The sequence below is a fragment of the Schistocerca serialis genome, chromosome 4 (genome assembly GCF_023864345.2).
Source record: "Schistocerca serialis cubense isolate TAMUIC-IGC-003099 chromosome 4, iqSchSeri2.2, whole genome shotgun sequence".
In the NCBI taxonomy this organism is placed as follows: Eukaryota; Metazoa; Arthropoda; class Insecta; order Orthoptera; family Acrididae; genus Schistocerca; species Schistocerca serialis.
Window position 1 is genome coordinate 7,503,139 of NC_064641.1, and position 16,592 is coordinate 7,519,730.

The 16,592-nt window shown below is 35.6% G+C and overlaps 1 protein-coding gene across 1 annotated transcript in view; it reads left to right on the forward strand.

Annotated features, from left to right (window-relative positions):
- Window positions 1-14,717: 14,717 nt before the first annotated feature.
- Window positions 14,718-16,592, forward strand: part of LOC126475057 (uncharacterized) — a 93,788-nt gene continuing 91,913 nt past the window's right edge. The window contains exons 1-2 of the mRNA XM_050102608.1: window positions 14,718-14,865; window positions 14,951-15,188. Of these exons, the coding sequence (XP_049958565.1) occupies window positions 15,086-15,188 (103 nt within the window). The 5' untranslated portion in view covers window positions 14,718-14,865; window positions 14,951-15,085. The remainder of the gene's footprint in view (window positions 14,866-14,950; window positions 15,189-16,592) is intronic.

Sequence of the window (16,592 nt, forward strand, 5' to 3'; positions counted from 1 at the left end):
CATAATAAGTTCTTGGGTGGAAAGCGGAGTCCTGATCTTCATTGAAAGTTCGGAAATCTGGTAAAAGTAGGTTTTATTTTCTTTGCTTAGACATGTGTCATCAGCCAACATGTAGTATGTAAAACTCCTATTATAAGTTCCCAGTTTATGTCACACGTAAAGCAGCCAGAATTGTCCTAAGTCAATTCCAAGAATAATCACGCGAGTATACAGTCACTTTCTACACATAGCGTTGATTTCTTACATTAAGTCATTCAGTGGATTTCTTTCAGAAAGTTTGCTCGCCAAATATATTATTCTGTAGTAGAACACACAGAATTTTCTAAATCCAAGTCACATGCATACATCTCCCCAACAAAATATCTCACAACTCTCAAACTTTTACAAAATGTTCATAGCAACAAAAGCTACCATTACAAAGCTATCTGAATTCAAAGGAGCGAACATTTTATCATCTTACACATTTTATGGACGGACACATTTAACATGACCTTTGCATCTCAAAAGCTCGTCCGCAACTCTCTTGATGCCATTGCTCACAGCGCATATACTACTTGATAGAGTGCAGAAAAGACTTCACTCTGATAGGTTGATCAAATGAACAGCCAATCAGATCACTCTTTCAAGATCATATTCTCTACAAATATAGTTATTTGTAGAGTAATGTGGGTACAAACATCTTTCGCATGCTATGATTGCGTAATATATTAAATAAAATTAATCTTGAAATTTAACATCTGTCCCACATACACACTCTCACTCACTCTCATTTACTCCCAAAAAGACATAAGATACAAATAATAATTTTGTCTGAATTTTATATTACGAAAATGAAAATTATAGTTTTAATATGAAAATCTCAATTAATTAATTCTGCACACTGAAAGTTCTGGTTATTTTTTCAAATAAAACCAATAGACAAACTATTATAGTTCCTAAATGAATTTAATTCCCTAAGTGTCAGTTTTTGGTATTTCAGGTAATTTTCTCTAATTTTGAAAATACCCCAACCAGAAAGCTGAGATTTTGCAACCAGCTTCTTTTTAATGCTACATATTAAGTTTTATCAAAACTGAATACTATTTAGTATTATTTGTTTAGAATCTTAGGTGCTTGAATATTCTGTCGCAGGAACTGACACAAGCAGCACATCCCACGGCCATGCTAGCGACAGGTGTGAGTGAATCACGCCGAGATACAAGCGGCTGTCACCACCACCGGCTCCAAAGCTACGAGCCCGTACTGCGTTAAAACACTATTGCGGATTGACTCGCGACATTACAGTCCGAACGCGAAAATATTTTATTGACGTCGACCTACGTAGGGAGAAACGATCTTCATAATACAATAAGGGAAATCGGAGCTCGCACGGAAAGATATAGGTGTTCGTTTTTTCCGTGCTCTGTTAAAGAGTGTAATACTAGAAAATTAGAGTGAAGCTGGTTCGATGAACACTCTGCCATGTACTTAAGTGTGATTTGTAGAGTAGGCCTGTAGGTGTAGATGTAGAGCTAAACGTATAATTAATAATAAGGCAGCAGACTAAGTTAATAAATTCCTTTATCTTGGGCAATATATTGCTTACATACCAAATGACAATGTGAGTACAGAAATTCCATTACCGATGTGTTACAATGAAGCAGCATTTAATGTGAATGATAAATAGCGAAGTACAAGAACAAACAGAAAGATAAAGCAAAAAAAACCAAGGACATCATAGACCCATTTGAAGTAGAAACCGAAAAAAGAAAGAAGGAAAAAGGATTTATCAAAGAAGAGATGGTCGGAGTAAAATAATTGGGTTTACTAGCAAAAACTACTAGTCCAAAAAATCGAAAAATGAGTTAAGGCGTCGTCATGCTGTGTTCAGCATTAACCACACGATTACACAACTGCTTTTGTCAAAAACACCTCAAGTCGTACTGCATAGGCTGATAAAAATACGGCACGTCTGCAAAAACCCCACAAATCTAGACTGTAGCTAGCCAGAGCACCAATAGTTATTGGTGCTTCAGGCAGCTACAGCTCTGCTGAACTCTGGATAAACCATCGACACATTACACTTTGTTTAGAACTTCCGTCATTCTTCTAGGTTATACACCTGTTCTCCAATTTTTTAAGTTAAAATCGACACAAATCGTTCAGAGTGGCCGCAAAAGAGAACAAGAAAAACGAAAAATGTAGATAATATACATGATGCCAAAATGTATGGTGAGAAATACGTCAACCACACAGGAACTTGGTACCAGCTCGCATGACATTAAAGGACTGCAGGTTAATAGCAATATATATTTATTATACTGCCATTATTCATTGGTATTACAGACATTACCATAAGGTGACCACTTTTAAAAATCCAAAATTAGTACATTCGAAATAGCTCAAATGTCAGTTTTAATTCTATTTGTCTTCATCCTTCTTTTAAATTTAAGACGAAGAATAACATAAAATGTACTTCTTTTACTTGTACTATAAAAGTAATTTTGCAGAACAAAATGTATATATGATGTTTAAAGCCTTCTAATTTTTTTCACAACTGTATTGGTTTTATTTCACAACAATCTAGGCATTGACCAAAGAACCAATACTGTACTGGTAAAACCAGCACGAATAGCCACCTTAAATATGATCATTGTTCTTGTTACTTTCTATAATTTCTTTGGTTTCTTATCTAAGACATATGCAGCGCTTAATCAGTTTATCTTTAAAAGATAATCAGTTTCTTTGTCTGTTTTTAGATGGGTTTGAGGCTGCACTCTTTTGAGAAAGTGGTGAAAGAAGCCCAGCATAGCATCATTGAAGACTTTAACAAAATGATTTAGAAGTAATCTCAAGATGGTCATCTCAGTAGTTTAATAGGCATGGATGGTAATGCGAATTTTCGGCCAAGAACAGATGGTGAGATGAATATGACATCTGGGGCAACGACATTCAGCTGTAAAGTGCGGGTAACAAGAGGAAGTGTTGTTTGCAAAAATGTATTTTTAAGTTTTCTTGGAGATAGCTAAGAGAGATTTGGAAAACTGGAAAATAACTTAGTTCATTGTGGGAGCTCACCAAAAGACAACACTGATAAATATTTGAACCAGGAGTGCCAAGCACCAGAACAGCTTGTAAAGATTATTGAAGTCCATATCATATACTGCCCTGCCTGGACATTCCATTTCCCACTCAGACCTAATCCCAATAGGCACTGTTTTTGCCAGAAGACCTCACTGTCAAGGATGTGCATGACGACTTCCTTAACGACTACTGAATAAATGTGCCCTATAAACCTTACTTGCAGATTTCCAGAACTTTCAACAGCCATTTCGGATGACCCAGATCTGACATTTCCAAAGAATGCAATTTGCTTCAGTAAAATATAAAAGTAGCTAAAGAAGGTGCAGTGAGAAATTTTTAAGGAAAAGAAAGCTGTTCACCTCAGAAAAGTGGAAGCTTTCTTGGATGAAACATGAGTGTTAATTATGAAAGCTGGACAGGGAAAAGTTAACTGCATCTCGATTGATTTTATGCAGAATTTAGCTCTTCCTCATTTACTAACAAGTGTTGCAGATAAATGTGTCAGTTGTGGTACTATGTCTTTGAGACAAACGATATGGTAACAAGAAATTTTGGAAAATGAGGGAAAGAAAGGTCCCTATGAGGTCATCATAATACTGCTATATTTCATAATCTGCATTTGACATTCAGATTTAACAGAGGAGCTGTTTTTAATAAATGACACTTGTCCAGGGCATAGCAAAAATAAAACAATGGGTTACTACTCTTCAGTGTGGTACTCATTGTCAATTTTTTTTAAAGAATTGCACACTGTTTCCCTATTCGTGGTCAAAGCTACTACTAAATTGACAGGATTTTTCACTTATTTCTGCTCAACCCAGGAAGACTGCCATCGCTGAACTTCCCAAAACCTGGGATGAAAGGATTTCGCTGGCCCAGACGCAACTACCTCCATTTTTTTGGAGTTGCTCATCCACCATGATTTCAAGGACTTTATGAAAGCAATCACCAGTTTATTTTTAAAAACGAAAAGCCAGTATTCTGGCAATTTCACTTAAACAAAGAAAGCTATATGTTTGTATACCATAGTAACTTGGAGCTGTCACATCATAATAGCTCTAAAGTTCAAAACTCCCAACACAATGAACTTACCAAGAACTTCCACATCCCCTCCTGGAGTGAAACCTGTGAAGGCTAAATATATATTAAATCTTGCGGAATATCGAAAATCGTCGTACTAATGACAACTACACAAGACTGTTTGGTACAGCTGCATCAAAGGATTGATATCAACAACCAGTAGACAATGATGACAATAGTGATGGAGATGAAGATTAATGTTTTGAGATGTCATTGTATGGTGTATATGACTTTTTCGTTATCTACCTTTAGCAATTAAGTTTTTAAATAACACAAATCCTAAGACATTACTTCAAATTTTCCAATAACATACACATGATATGTAACTATAATATTATTCAATATATTAGTAGCATTTACATTGAATTCCGCAGAAACGCCCCTAGTGAAATCCATTTTCCTTCTCCACACCCAGAGAATGTAATTTCGTTCTCCTGAATCAGTTCTGATAGCATTCCTGATGCCTACAGGATATTTAGACAAAAGAAAAACGAATGAACAACTTATGGGACGAAGACACTCGTTGTTTTTGTTTTTTGATTTCCAAACATTGTGATTTTTCTGACTAATGGGTTTTCTTGCTGACAAACCTTCAACTCAGTGTGCAATAAACTAAGATATTTTAATGTTATCAAGAAACTGCCTAAAATTTCTATTTATAGTTGTAGCTTAACAATATAACTTGGTCCAAATCAAAGGCTGTAAACTAAGAACTAAGAAAGCATACACTGGAAGCTACTAAATAAAGGAATTTTATTATATTTTATATATACTACAGAAGCAACCATTGGAAAACACTTAAGAAAAAAATGTTATTACAGAGTGGAAAATTTTAAGAAAGAAGTAGATATGTAACACATGTTTCAATTTTTGCATTATAATCTATTTGTGTGTATGTGCATATGTGTGTGTGTGTTATTTTAATACATGTGTTTTTTCTTTTTATATGTGGCTATGTAGGCTATATAACTATATTCACTAATGAGCCAACAATGTTTCAGTCAAATGATTTCACATGTTAATAAACATTCTGTTCTGTTCTATTCTGGTATATACCTTTTCATTTGTACAAATGGTATGTGTACTGTTTATAAATAAAATATCTTCTCTATTTGATTTTCTTGTATGTAGTTGAGTCACTCATTGCTGTAGGATATGTTCCTGGAAACTGATGAAATTTACAGTTGACATTTTGCATGCAATATTTTGATTACTATGCTACATTTCTTCGTTAAATGTTGGTAATTACGTCATTATATATTATCTAGACTTTAACTAATCAATTGAGACTGCACGTCGAGCTTTACTTGTTTATTTGTTTATTTTCCATGTTATGCATTTGTGTGCAGTCTATGTCATCATGAGTAATGTACAAGAGACTATATAAAGCTTTACTAACAAGTTAGGAAACATGTATACTATGGTGCTACACGAAATTAAGATACACATAATAAAAGAAGATAGATGATGAAACAACATGGGTGATACACAAAACATTCTCCACATTGTTAAGTTACTTCCGAAGGAATATCCAGCAAAAGCATAGATGGTGTGTCCAACAATTTTCCCATTGCAGTTAATAGTAAAATATTTGCAGAACATTATTTAGGTACTTGCATATTCATTATGCACATAGAGAATAAGAAACTAGAAGAAACAAAAATGTTTAGAATGGAGGTACAAATTTATCAACTTTTAGTCAGTTTTTAGATTCTTTAAAAGTATAAAACACTATCTTCTTCAGCCATTTGAGGTCTTATTTTTACAGGAATTAAGAGAGGCAGCGTGTGCCTGCACAGATAATGCACTGAAAATCCTAATACTTACATATTTGTAACTGCACTTTTTTTAACTTCGTGTTGTAGTCATGTCTGTCTTTAAGTTTTTATGTGTGTTGTGACTATGAACAATTTGCCTATGGTTATATTTGTAGGAATTTTCCTGAATGTAAAAACTGTGATTGTGTGTATAAGGTATTGGGACTGGCATTAGATCTAATAGTTTGAAATAAAGGAAATATTGTATAGCACTCCAGATATGCTCCTGATGGCTTTCTTCTGTCAACTAATTTTTTCCTGGCCCCTGGATCTTTACACCATAGACAGACACCATAGATTAGATAATGAAATAGATAATTTGTGAAAGCTTTTGAGACATATGTTCTTTGTGACTCTCCCAAGTTAATTTCGTACCTAGGAATATGCGAGGAGTTCGGTAGAAGTGGACTCAACATCAACATTGCACAAGCTATTAGAAATATTTACAGTTTTTTCGTAGTTAACAGGTAATCCATCGTCATCACGCTACATGTTGATCAATCTAAGATAATCTTTACATTGTTCCTTCAGTTTATTTATGTCCTTTCCAGAATTAATGAAAGTTGTATCACCTGCATAAAGCAACGATTTGCAAGTCATGTTGTTGGGCGCATCATTTATATATTTTGTTAACATTCAGAAACTGTGAATTTTGATCATTATAGTTTAAAATTTGTTTCCTGTTGCCGAAAAAATCATTTAATAAGGGAGAGACCCAGCTCTATAATTCTATAACATAATAGTTTCTCCAGTAATATTCTGTGGTATACAGACTCAGATATCTTGTTCAAGTCCACTAGTGCAGCTTCAGCAGATAATTCTGATTCAAAAGAGGAATGCACAAAAGAAATATTGTTTTCAACAATTTTAACCGTTAATAGCTGGGACCTAAACCCATACTGAGATTTAGTCAATGTATTAGATTAGATTAGTACTTGAAACTTCCTGGCAGGTTAAAACTGTGTGCCCAACCGAGACTCGAACTTGGGACCTTTACCTTTTGCGCGCAAGTGCTCTACCAACTGAGCTACCCAAGCACTACTCACACCCCATCCTCACAGCTTTACTTCTGCCAGTACCTCGTTCCCTAGGCTGTGGCTGAGCCATGTCTCCGCAATATCCTTTCTTTCAGGAGTGCTAGTTCTGCAAGGTTCACAGGAGTGCTTCTGTTAAGTTTGGAAGTTAGGAGATGAGGTACTGGCAGAAGTAAAGCTGTGAGGATGGGGCGTAAGTCGTGCTTGGGTAGCTCAGTTGGTAGAGCACTTGCCCGCGAAAGGCAAAGGTCCCGAGTTCGAGTCTCAGTCCGGCACACAGTTTTAATCTGCCTGGAAGTTTCATATGAGTGCACACTCGGCTAAAGAGTGAAAATATCATTCTGGAGATTAGTACTTGTTCCATAGGTCATGAATACCACACTTCGTAATGATGTGGAACGTGTCAGGTTAATAAAAGGTGTCTATACAAGATATTACATTACACAAAATATTACATGACACTTAATATTTTTAATTTTTTAGTGGAGTTGGGGAAATTAGCCACTTACTATATCCAAAAATTGAGTAGGAAGTTGCCATTAAGAAATTCTTTTAATTTCCTTTTAAATGCTATATGGCTATCTGTCAGACTTCTTTTGATGCTATTAGGTAAGTGACCAAAGACTTTTGTGGCAGCATAACTTAACCCCTTCTGAGCCAAAGTTAGATTTAACCTTGTGTAGTGAAGATAATCCTTTCTCCTAGTGTTGTAGCCATGTACAGTGCTCTTACTTTTGAATTCGTTCGGAGTGTTGATAACAAATTTCATAAGTGAATATATATATTGTGAGGCTACAGTGAAGATCTCTAACTCTATAAATAAGTATCTGCAGGATGATCTTGGATGAGCTCCAGCAATTATTCTGATTACATGCTTTTGTGCAATGAACACTCTTTTACCCAATGATGAGTTACCCCAGAATATGATGCCATATGAATGCAGATAATGAAAATAGGTGTGGTAAGCCAATTTACTGAGATGTATATCGCCAAAATTTGCATTGACCCTAATAGCATAACTACCTGAACTCAAACGTTTCAGCAGATCCTCAGTGTGTATTTTCCAGTTCAGCACCTCAACAATGCATGCACCTAGAAATAAATTAATTTTTTGACAAATAAATTCAAATAGGCAGTTGTAGCTTTTACATAACGTACACCTGTTCATAATTTTACTCCCTCTGCACAGCCTTACATTTATTATTGGGTTTTTAAATGAAGTTATTATTTGCTCTACATTTGGCGAATCTGATTTCTGATCTGTAGCGTCTTTTGAATGTAATTTAATACAATCATTTTCAATGTGTGATATTGACTATTAAGTCAGTTATCCAAATTTAGTGGACAAAAATGAATTATCAACTCTGCTGCATTAATAAAATGCTTATATTTTGCTGAATAACATATGTTCCCTTTCTCAGAACACATTTTGTTTCATTATAGATACGTTCTCTACTTGCTGGTACTACAAGATGGGAGATTTAACGAAGGCTCTATAGTAAATGATTAATTAGATTAGATTAGATTTACTTTCATTCCAATTGATCCGTAGTGAGGAGGTCCTCCAGGATGTGGAACATGTCAGAAAAACAACAATACATCACAAATATTTACAACTAAAACAAATAAGCTAATGTACCATTCCACAGGTCCCAAGTGGAATGATCGTCATTTTTTAATGAACACTAAGAGTCATTTTACAAATACTGATGCACTGAATTTAAAATAAAAAAGTTTTTTATTTATTTATAAGGTAATACAACTACTGTAATACTTATTTACAATGAACACATTACTGCACTGAAATGGTGCAGAAGTTAGATTATACTTACACACACACACACACACACACACACACACACACACACACACACACACACACAAATTTTCAATGAACACATTACTGCACTGAAATTGTGCAGAAGTTATGTTGTACTTATATACAAATCAGTTGGTTTTACTAAGAAATTCATCAATGGAGTAGAAGGAGTTGGTCACCAATAAATCCTTTAGGCTTCTCTTAAACAGAATTTCATTGGTTGTTAAGCTTTTTAAGGGTGCTGGCAAGTTATTGAAAATGTGTGTTCCTGAATAATGCACACCTTTTTGTACTAGACTAAGTGACTTTAAATCCTTGTGAAGGTTATTCTTATTCCCAGTATTGATTCCATGAATTGAGCTGTTGGTTTGAAATAGTGATATATTTTTAATGGCAAATTTCATCAAGGAATAAATATATTGGGAAGCAGTAGTTAGTATCCCTAATTCCCTAAACAGGCTTCTGCAGGATGTTCTTGAGTTCACACCACATATAACTCTTACCGCACGTTTTTGTGCCCGGAAAACTTTAGCTTGACTTGATGAATTACCCCAAAAAATAATCCCATATGACAGTATGGAATGAAAGTAAGCATAGTATGCCAGCATTTTCATTTTTATATCCCCTATGTCTGGCAAAATTCGCATTGCAAACAGAGATTTGTTAAGACGCTTCAGCAGTTCTGTGGTGTGCTCCTCCCAGTTGAATTTATTATCAAACTGTAATCCCAAGAATTTAACACTGTCCACTTCTATCTTCTTGTCATCGTATGTTAGACATACACTCTTGGGTCACCCCTTACAAGTTCTGAACTGCATGTAGTGTGTTTTTTCAAAGTTTAATGACAAAGAATTGGCTAGGAACCAGTGATTCATGTCCACAAATATTTTATTGGCTGATCTTTCTAAGACTACACTTGATTTGCTATTTATTGCAATGTTTGTATCATCGGCAAACAAAACAAACTTGGCATCTGGTAATGTTACTGATGAAAGGTCATTGATATACACAAGAAAAAGTAAGGGCCCCAAAATGGAACATTGTGGGACCCCACATGTAATTAGTTCCCAGTTGGATGATGCCTGATAGCTTGATACATGTCTCATTCCTGATAACACCCTTTGTTTCCTGCTAGAGATAAAAGATTTGAACCATTTTGCAGCGTTTACTGTTACACTATAATATTCTTGTTTCCTTAAAAGGATATTGTGATTTACACAGTCAAGTCAGTTCGAGAGGTTCAGGCTTCAAATTTCTATCCGGTTTCCGGCACTTAACAAAATATGATTACAATAAGTGACAGTCGAAATCAATCAACTCTTACACATTAGCTGTATGTAACAGTTTGTAGGAATATGAAATGGAATCATCACATAAGCTCAGTTGTGAGAAAGACATTTCGCTCATTTATTTCGTGAATTCCAAAGTTGCATAACGTGAATGTCAAAATGGTTTCATTGAAAGGAGACATTGTCTCTTCCTTCTCCACTCTCAAATTTTTTGCAGTCGTCGACGTAGGTTAGGCTCTAATCTGCTAGCGCTCTGAGTATCAGGTTATACTTCCTCTGCACTCTTCACGTGTAAAGGCCCGTCCACACGCAACGATCTGTCTGCGCACATCATATCTGCGCAGACAGATCGTTGCGTGTGGACAGAAGATTTGCACCAACCTGAGGTGTGTGCAAACCTGGAAGTTGGAGTTGGAGGTTTGAGCGAAACCTCTCAAATCTGTGGGTTCAAACCACATCTGCACAGACAAGTTGGAGCGTGTGTACAGGAGATCGCCGCAAATCTGGCGCGAAACAGTTGTTTACTCAGTCTAGTGTTTGGATTTGTGCGCACAGGGCATTAAAATGGCTGATACTCGTCAGTGTTCTCGAGAGTTTGTAAGTGAATTCATTGAAATATATAGAAACCACCCATGTTTGTGGAAGATTAAAAGTAAAGAATATAATGACCGAGACAAGACAGCAGCATACAATGCTCTAATTGAAATATTGCGGGCAGTTGACGCCTCGGCAAACAGAGAAACGGTAATAAAAAAAAAAAATCGTTGCGAACTGGCGAAATTATTTGCGGATGGATGTAGAAACTTATAATTATCTCTTAAAGCTTGTAACCCCTCATATTATGAGAAAAAATACTTGTATGAGAAGGGCAATTTCTCCTAATGAACGGCTGGCGGTAACATTAAGATTCCTAGCAACAGGAAGGAGCTACAAGGATTTGGACTTTTCAACTGCAATATCGAGTAAAATAATACCCAAGACATTTGAAGCTATTTACGCTCTCCTGAAGGATGATTCATGAAGGCAAGCCAAGTAATTAAGTCTGTCAGCGAACTGTTTACCGAAAAGAGTTATCCAAAGTTCAGAAATCTAGAAGATCTGGTGTAAGAGTACATCAAGTATACCAGCCAATGTTATGGTATTTTGATCTGCTTGGCTTTCTTAGTGATCAAGAAACGCCAAGACCAAGCAGGACATGAAATTGGGGTGTCAGTGTGCCAGGAAATGGAACACCACGTAATGTAAAACAAAACAGGTTCGCCCTGCAACTCGCGCACTAAATGTACGTGAGAAAACTGCTTTCGCTTTAGCAGCCACTGTCTACACCATTTTGACCGCTTTCTCTGTTTCCTGCGGTTGGTCTGAATGTTTTTTTTGCAACACAAGCTGCGAACACAGACCACAACAGAACTTCCTCCATTTCTATATTTCAAAATTCTTCTTCTTCATGTGCCGTCTCCTCTAAGAAGGTTGGCTGTCATCATGGCAATTTCTGATCTTGATTTGGCTGATCTAAGGAGTTCTGACGTTGAACAGTTGTACCAATTTTTTAAATTGTCAATCCAGGATGTCCGTCTTCTACCCCTCGTTCTCTTCCCACAAATTTTCCCTTCTAGTATTATTTGCAATATTTTGTAATTTACTCCCCTAATAACATGGCCTAAATATTGTAGCTTCCTTACTTTAATAGTTTTAATTAATTCTTTTTCCTTTCCCATTCTTCTTAGGACATCTTGATTAGTAATCCTCGACACCCAACTAATTCTAAGTATTCTTCTATATGCCCACATTTCAAAAGCTTCTAAACTGTTCATGTCCTTCTTTTTCAATGTCCACGCTTCCATTCCGTATAATAATTTTGAGAATACATAGCATCTTAGCAACCTCATTTTTGTGTTTAAACAAATGTCTCTCGAACAGAATGCATTTTTCATCTTATTAAAGATACTTCTGGCCTGTCCTATTCTCGATTTAATTTCTTCTGAGCTTTCAATCTCCTCATTTACAATTGTTCCGAGATATTTAAATTTACGTACTTGATCGACTCTTTCCCTATTGATTGTAAGATTTTCTTGTTGGTGTGTTTTAGATATCACCATGAACTTAGTCTTGCTTACGTTAAGAGTCAATCCAAATTCTTCACTTTTTTCTGCGACTTTGTCAAGAAGTAATTGTAGATCTTTGAGGTTTCCAGCTAGTAGTGCAGTGTCATCAGCAAACCTAACATTGTTAATGTTTAGCCCATTCACTTTAGTGCCAGCTATTTCATCTGATAGAGCTGCCTGGATTATGTCTTCTGAATACATATTGAACAATAAGGGTGAGAGAACGCAACCTTGTCTCACACCCCTCTTTATTTCTATATCATTCGATAACTCATTTTCTACCTTCACGGTTGCGGTTTGATTGTAGTAGAGGTTATATATAATGCGGATGTCTTTCTTATCAAGTGTTTTCTTTTCTAACAATTCTATGAGATGATCATGACGAACTTTGTCAAATGCTTTATTATAATCCAGGAAGCACACATATAGTGGCTGGTTAACCTCCATACATCGTTGCGCTAATATGTTAAAAGCAAACAATGCTTCTCTTGTACCGAGGGAACTTCTAAAACCGAATTGTGTTTCACTTATACCTTCTTCTACTTTTTTGTATATTCGTTGGTGTATAACTTTTAGAAATATCTTTAAGGTGTGACTCATTAAGCTTATTGTACGGTGATCATTACAAATTTTGGCATTAGCCTTTTTGGGTAATGTAACAAAGGTAGATGTCAACCAATCCCTAGGAATAATTCCCGAATTATAAATATCATTAAACAATTGTACAAATATATCTATATGGTCTATTCCTGTGAGTTTCAGGATGTCATTTGGTATCTTATCCGGTCCAGGGGCTTTTCCTGTCTTTGATTTGTTGATAACATGTAATATTTCTTCTTTCGATATGCTTGGTCCTCGTTCTCCGATCATGTTATCATGAAATTTTTGATCTTTTCTTGTATCTTCAAATAGTTCTTTGACATATTCTGTCCACCTGTCCAGTTTACCTTTAACATCAGGAATTATTTTGTCATTTTTATCTAACAATAAACATGTACTTTTCTTTTTATTAAGTCCAGCTAAATCTTTAACTTTTTTGTGTAAGTTGAAACTATCATGTCTTGTTTCATAACTCTCAATTTCAGAGCATTGTTCCTTGTACCATTCTTCTTTTGCTCGCCGTGTTTCTTTTCGTATTTCTGCATGTAATCTTTTATACTCACTTTCATCTCTATTTTTAAGTATTCTTCTTTGTTCCATCAATTGTAATATCTTCTCTGTCATCCACTTCTTTTTCATGTTGTCGTGTTTGGTCGCCATAGTGTTTTTACATGCATTATTTAATGTGTCTTTTATAAGTTCCCATTTGCCATCAATGTCTTCTGTTTGATTATTCTTTATCCTAACTAATTCCTTATTAATCTCTTCAGAAGTCTTTTGTTTAGTCAAGGGGTCTCTTAGAATAGTTGTATTTATATAGTCCTTCTTTTGTTTCTTTTGTATGGCTTTCAGTTTCACATGGAACTTTGCTACTAAAAGGTTATGATCAGAAAATATATCAGCTCCTGGATATGTTTTCACACCATGAATAGAATTTTTGTACCTCTTGTTTATAAGTATGAAATCAATTTGATTTCTGCAAACTTCTTCATTACAGTCTCTTGGTGATTTCCAAGTATAAAGTCTTCGTTTAGGGAGTTTAAAAAATGTGTTTGTAATAGACAGATTGTTTTCCTGGCAAAATTGTGACAGCTAATCTCCTCTTTCATTTCTTGTTCCTAAACCAAAAGGTCCAATAAGATCACCTTCACTTCCTTCACCTATGTTGGCATTAAAATCTCCCATGATGATAATAATGTCTCTGCTTTTTGAGGTTCCTATTGCTTGTGTTAATTCTTCATAAAATTTTCCTATTTCTTCTTGGTCTTTGTCGGCTGTTGGAGCATAGATTTGGATTAAATTAATATTTGTTTGTTTCGTTTGTAAATGTAGACTGATTACTCTATCTGAGATTGGTAAAATGCTTTTGACAGATTTACTAGCATACTCATCTAAAATTATTCCTACCCCATTCCTGTGCTGGCTATATTTCAAAATAACTGAATTAAATTTTTGACGTTTACGGTGAGCGTAGTCGTTTGCCACTGATATTTCTTTTCTACACCGACAAATGGCGGGCGAGTAGTAGATTGGGGTTTGTGTCGTGTGAACACACCACATTTGCAGCGATCTTTTGCATGTACAGAAATCTGCGCCGATGTCTGCGCAGACACATCGTTGCGTGTGGACCGGGCTTAACGGAGCAAGGCCCTTTTGTCCTTCGTCCTTGAAAGCTGCGCATGACGTCATCATGATGTCATAAGCGATGCTAGCGCCAATACAAGAACGTTTGGAGAGATATGGCAACGCAGATTATTCAAACCTTTGTTTCTTTGTTCAGAGATACTTCCTGAATAAAGTTTATAGCTTTCGAACAATCCGAACTCTTTAGTAACGGTTAAAAGCGAAAAGGATCGTAGACCTTTCTATCATTATATGCAAGCACTGAGAGGAGAACTGGCAACATCGCCTGTTCCAACACACTATATACTGCGCATTATTTTTTTGACGCAACAGTAGCGCAAAAAGAGAATGTTGTGTTGTCTCCTGAATTGTATGTTCTTCGCATTACACAATCCTGACGCGAACATGCAAATTGCGCAAGGTTCTATGTTGAAGGTATGGTAGGGAATATCTTTGTTATGTTGTGCGACAAATGTTTGTGGCGCATTTGGCGGGTGACGTTTGTTTTGTTGCTTTGCAGAAAGAATGCAGATTTTATGGATTGTTGCATAGGTGGTTGTTGTTAATAGTAACGGTGTAAAATAACAGAAAGCGAACTATATAGGAAGTTATACGAATATTTTGATGTATATACTTGCAAAGGGAAAGAAGAAATATGGATGAAGAAGGGGAGGAACCCTTCGTAGCATTGGACTCTTTACTAGAAGTGAATCTTGTTGAAGATACGACTGCTGAAACGCCTACACTTGGTGAAGGAGGTAATATGAAGAATCAGTTATATTTTAGCGTTGTGTTATACATAATTTAAAGAAAGATGTAGGGCAATCTCTTTTTAAGCGTCTGTTAAATGTGCCTGTTTGGTAGGAAATTAATGGTTTACGTTTCGTAACAATCCGTTGTTGTTGTTTTAAGAAAATTAGACTATCGTATAAACCAATTTTCAAGAGAGTCGCTTGTCGTTTGCCAAATAAAAAACTTGACAACTTCATGTTGCCGTAGTACACAATGTGCAGGACCTCGGTTTACACTGTATGTCGCCGCAGAAGATTACATTGCTAGAACTGTGGATTAGCTTAGATTCAGTTTTTCTTCCATAGACCCAAAACTGAATTGACTCACGTGGGTTTGGAACAAGCCATAAAATCTAAAATAAAAAGTATAAAACATCTGGATATAATATTTACTATCCTGCTCATTTATCAGGAGATTGTCAAAATATGTGAATACCCTACAGTGAAGTGGAACTGCTAATATTACAGAATAAATACCCTTCCAGAATGAAGCATAGTTATGCACTTTTAATAAATTGAACATACACAAAAGAACATTCTTTACTGTTGTGACCAAGTGCTGTGAACACCGAAATCTAACAGAAGTTTTTACTTAAGCTGATCTAACAGGCCCAGTTAAGACATTCATCTATAAAGCAGGAGTTCCTTACCAAAACGTCTTTCAAACTCTGTTTACACTGTATTTTATCTGAAACCAAGTTTTTAATTTTTCTTGGCAATTTATTGAAACTGAATGTTCCTGAATATTGGTGAGTGAATTCAGGTCTTCATGTAGATTGTTATTCCTAGCATTGTTACTATGTTTTGAGCTACTGGTTGGAAGTAGACATATTACTTGCAACAAATTTCATTAAGAAATATACTGAGAAGTAGTAGTTAGAATACAAAGTTCCATAACAGGATTGTACATTACGTTCATGAATTTACACCGCAAATGAGTCTTATTACACGCTTTGTACACTGAAAACTTTTTCTCAGTTTGACGAGTTACACCAGAATATGATCCTTTATGTCATGATTGATTAAAAGTAGTCAAAATACGCAAGTTTTTTTTATATGTATATTTCCTATATGTACATTATTTTCACTGCAAATACAGGCTTGTTTAGGCACTACAGTAAATCTGTGGTAGCCCTTTCCTACTGAAGGTATTATCAAGTTGTAATACCAGAAATTTAACTCTGCCAGCGTCTTCAATCAGCATGTCTTTATATATTATAACCATGCTGGTTACAGGATCTGAACTCCATAGAGTGGGTCTATTCAAAGTTTAATTACAGTGATTTGTTTTTAAACCATTTATTACTGTCAGTGAAAATTTGATTAGGAGCGATCTCGAAATCTGTACTTGACTTGCTACTTATTGCAATG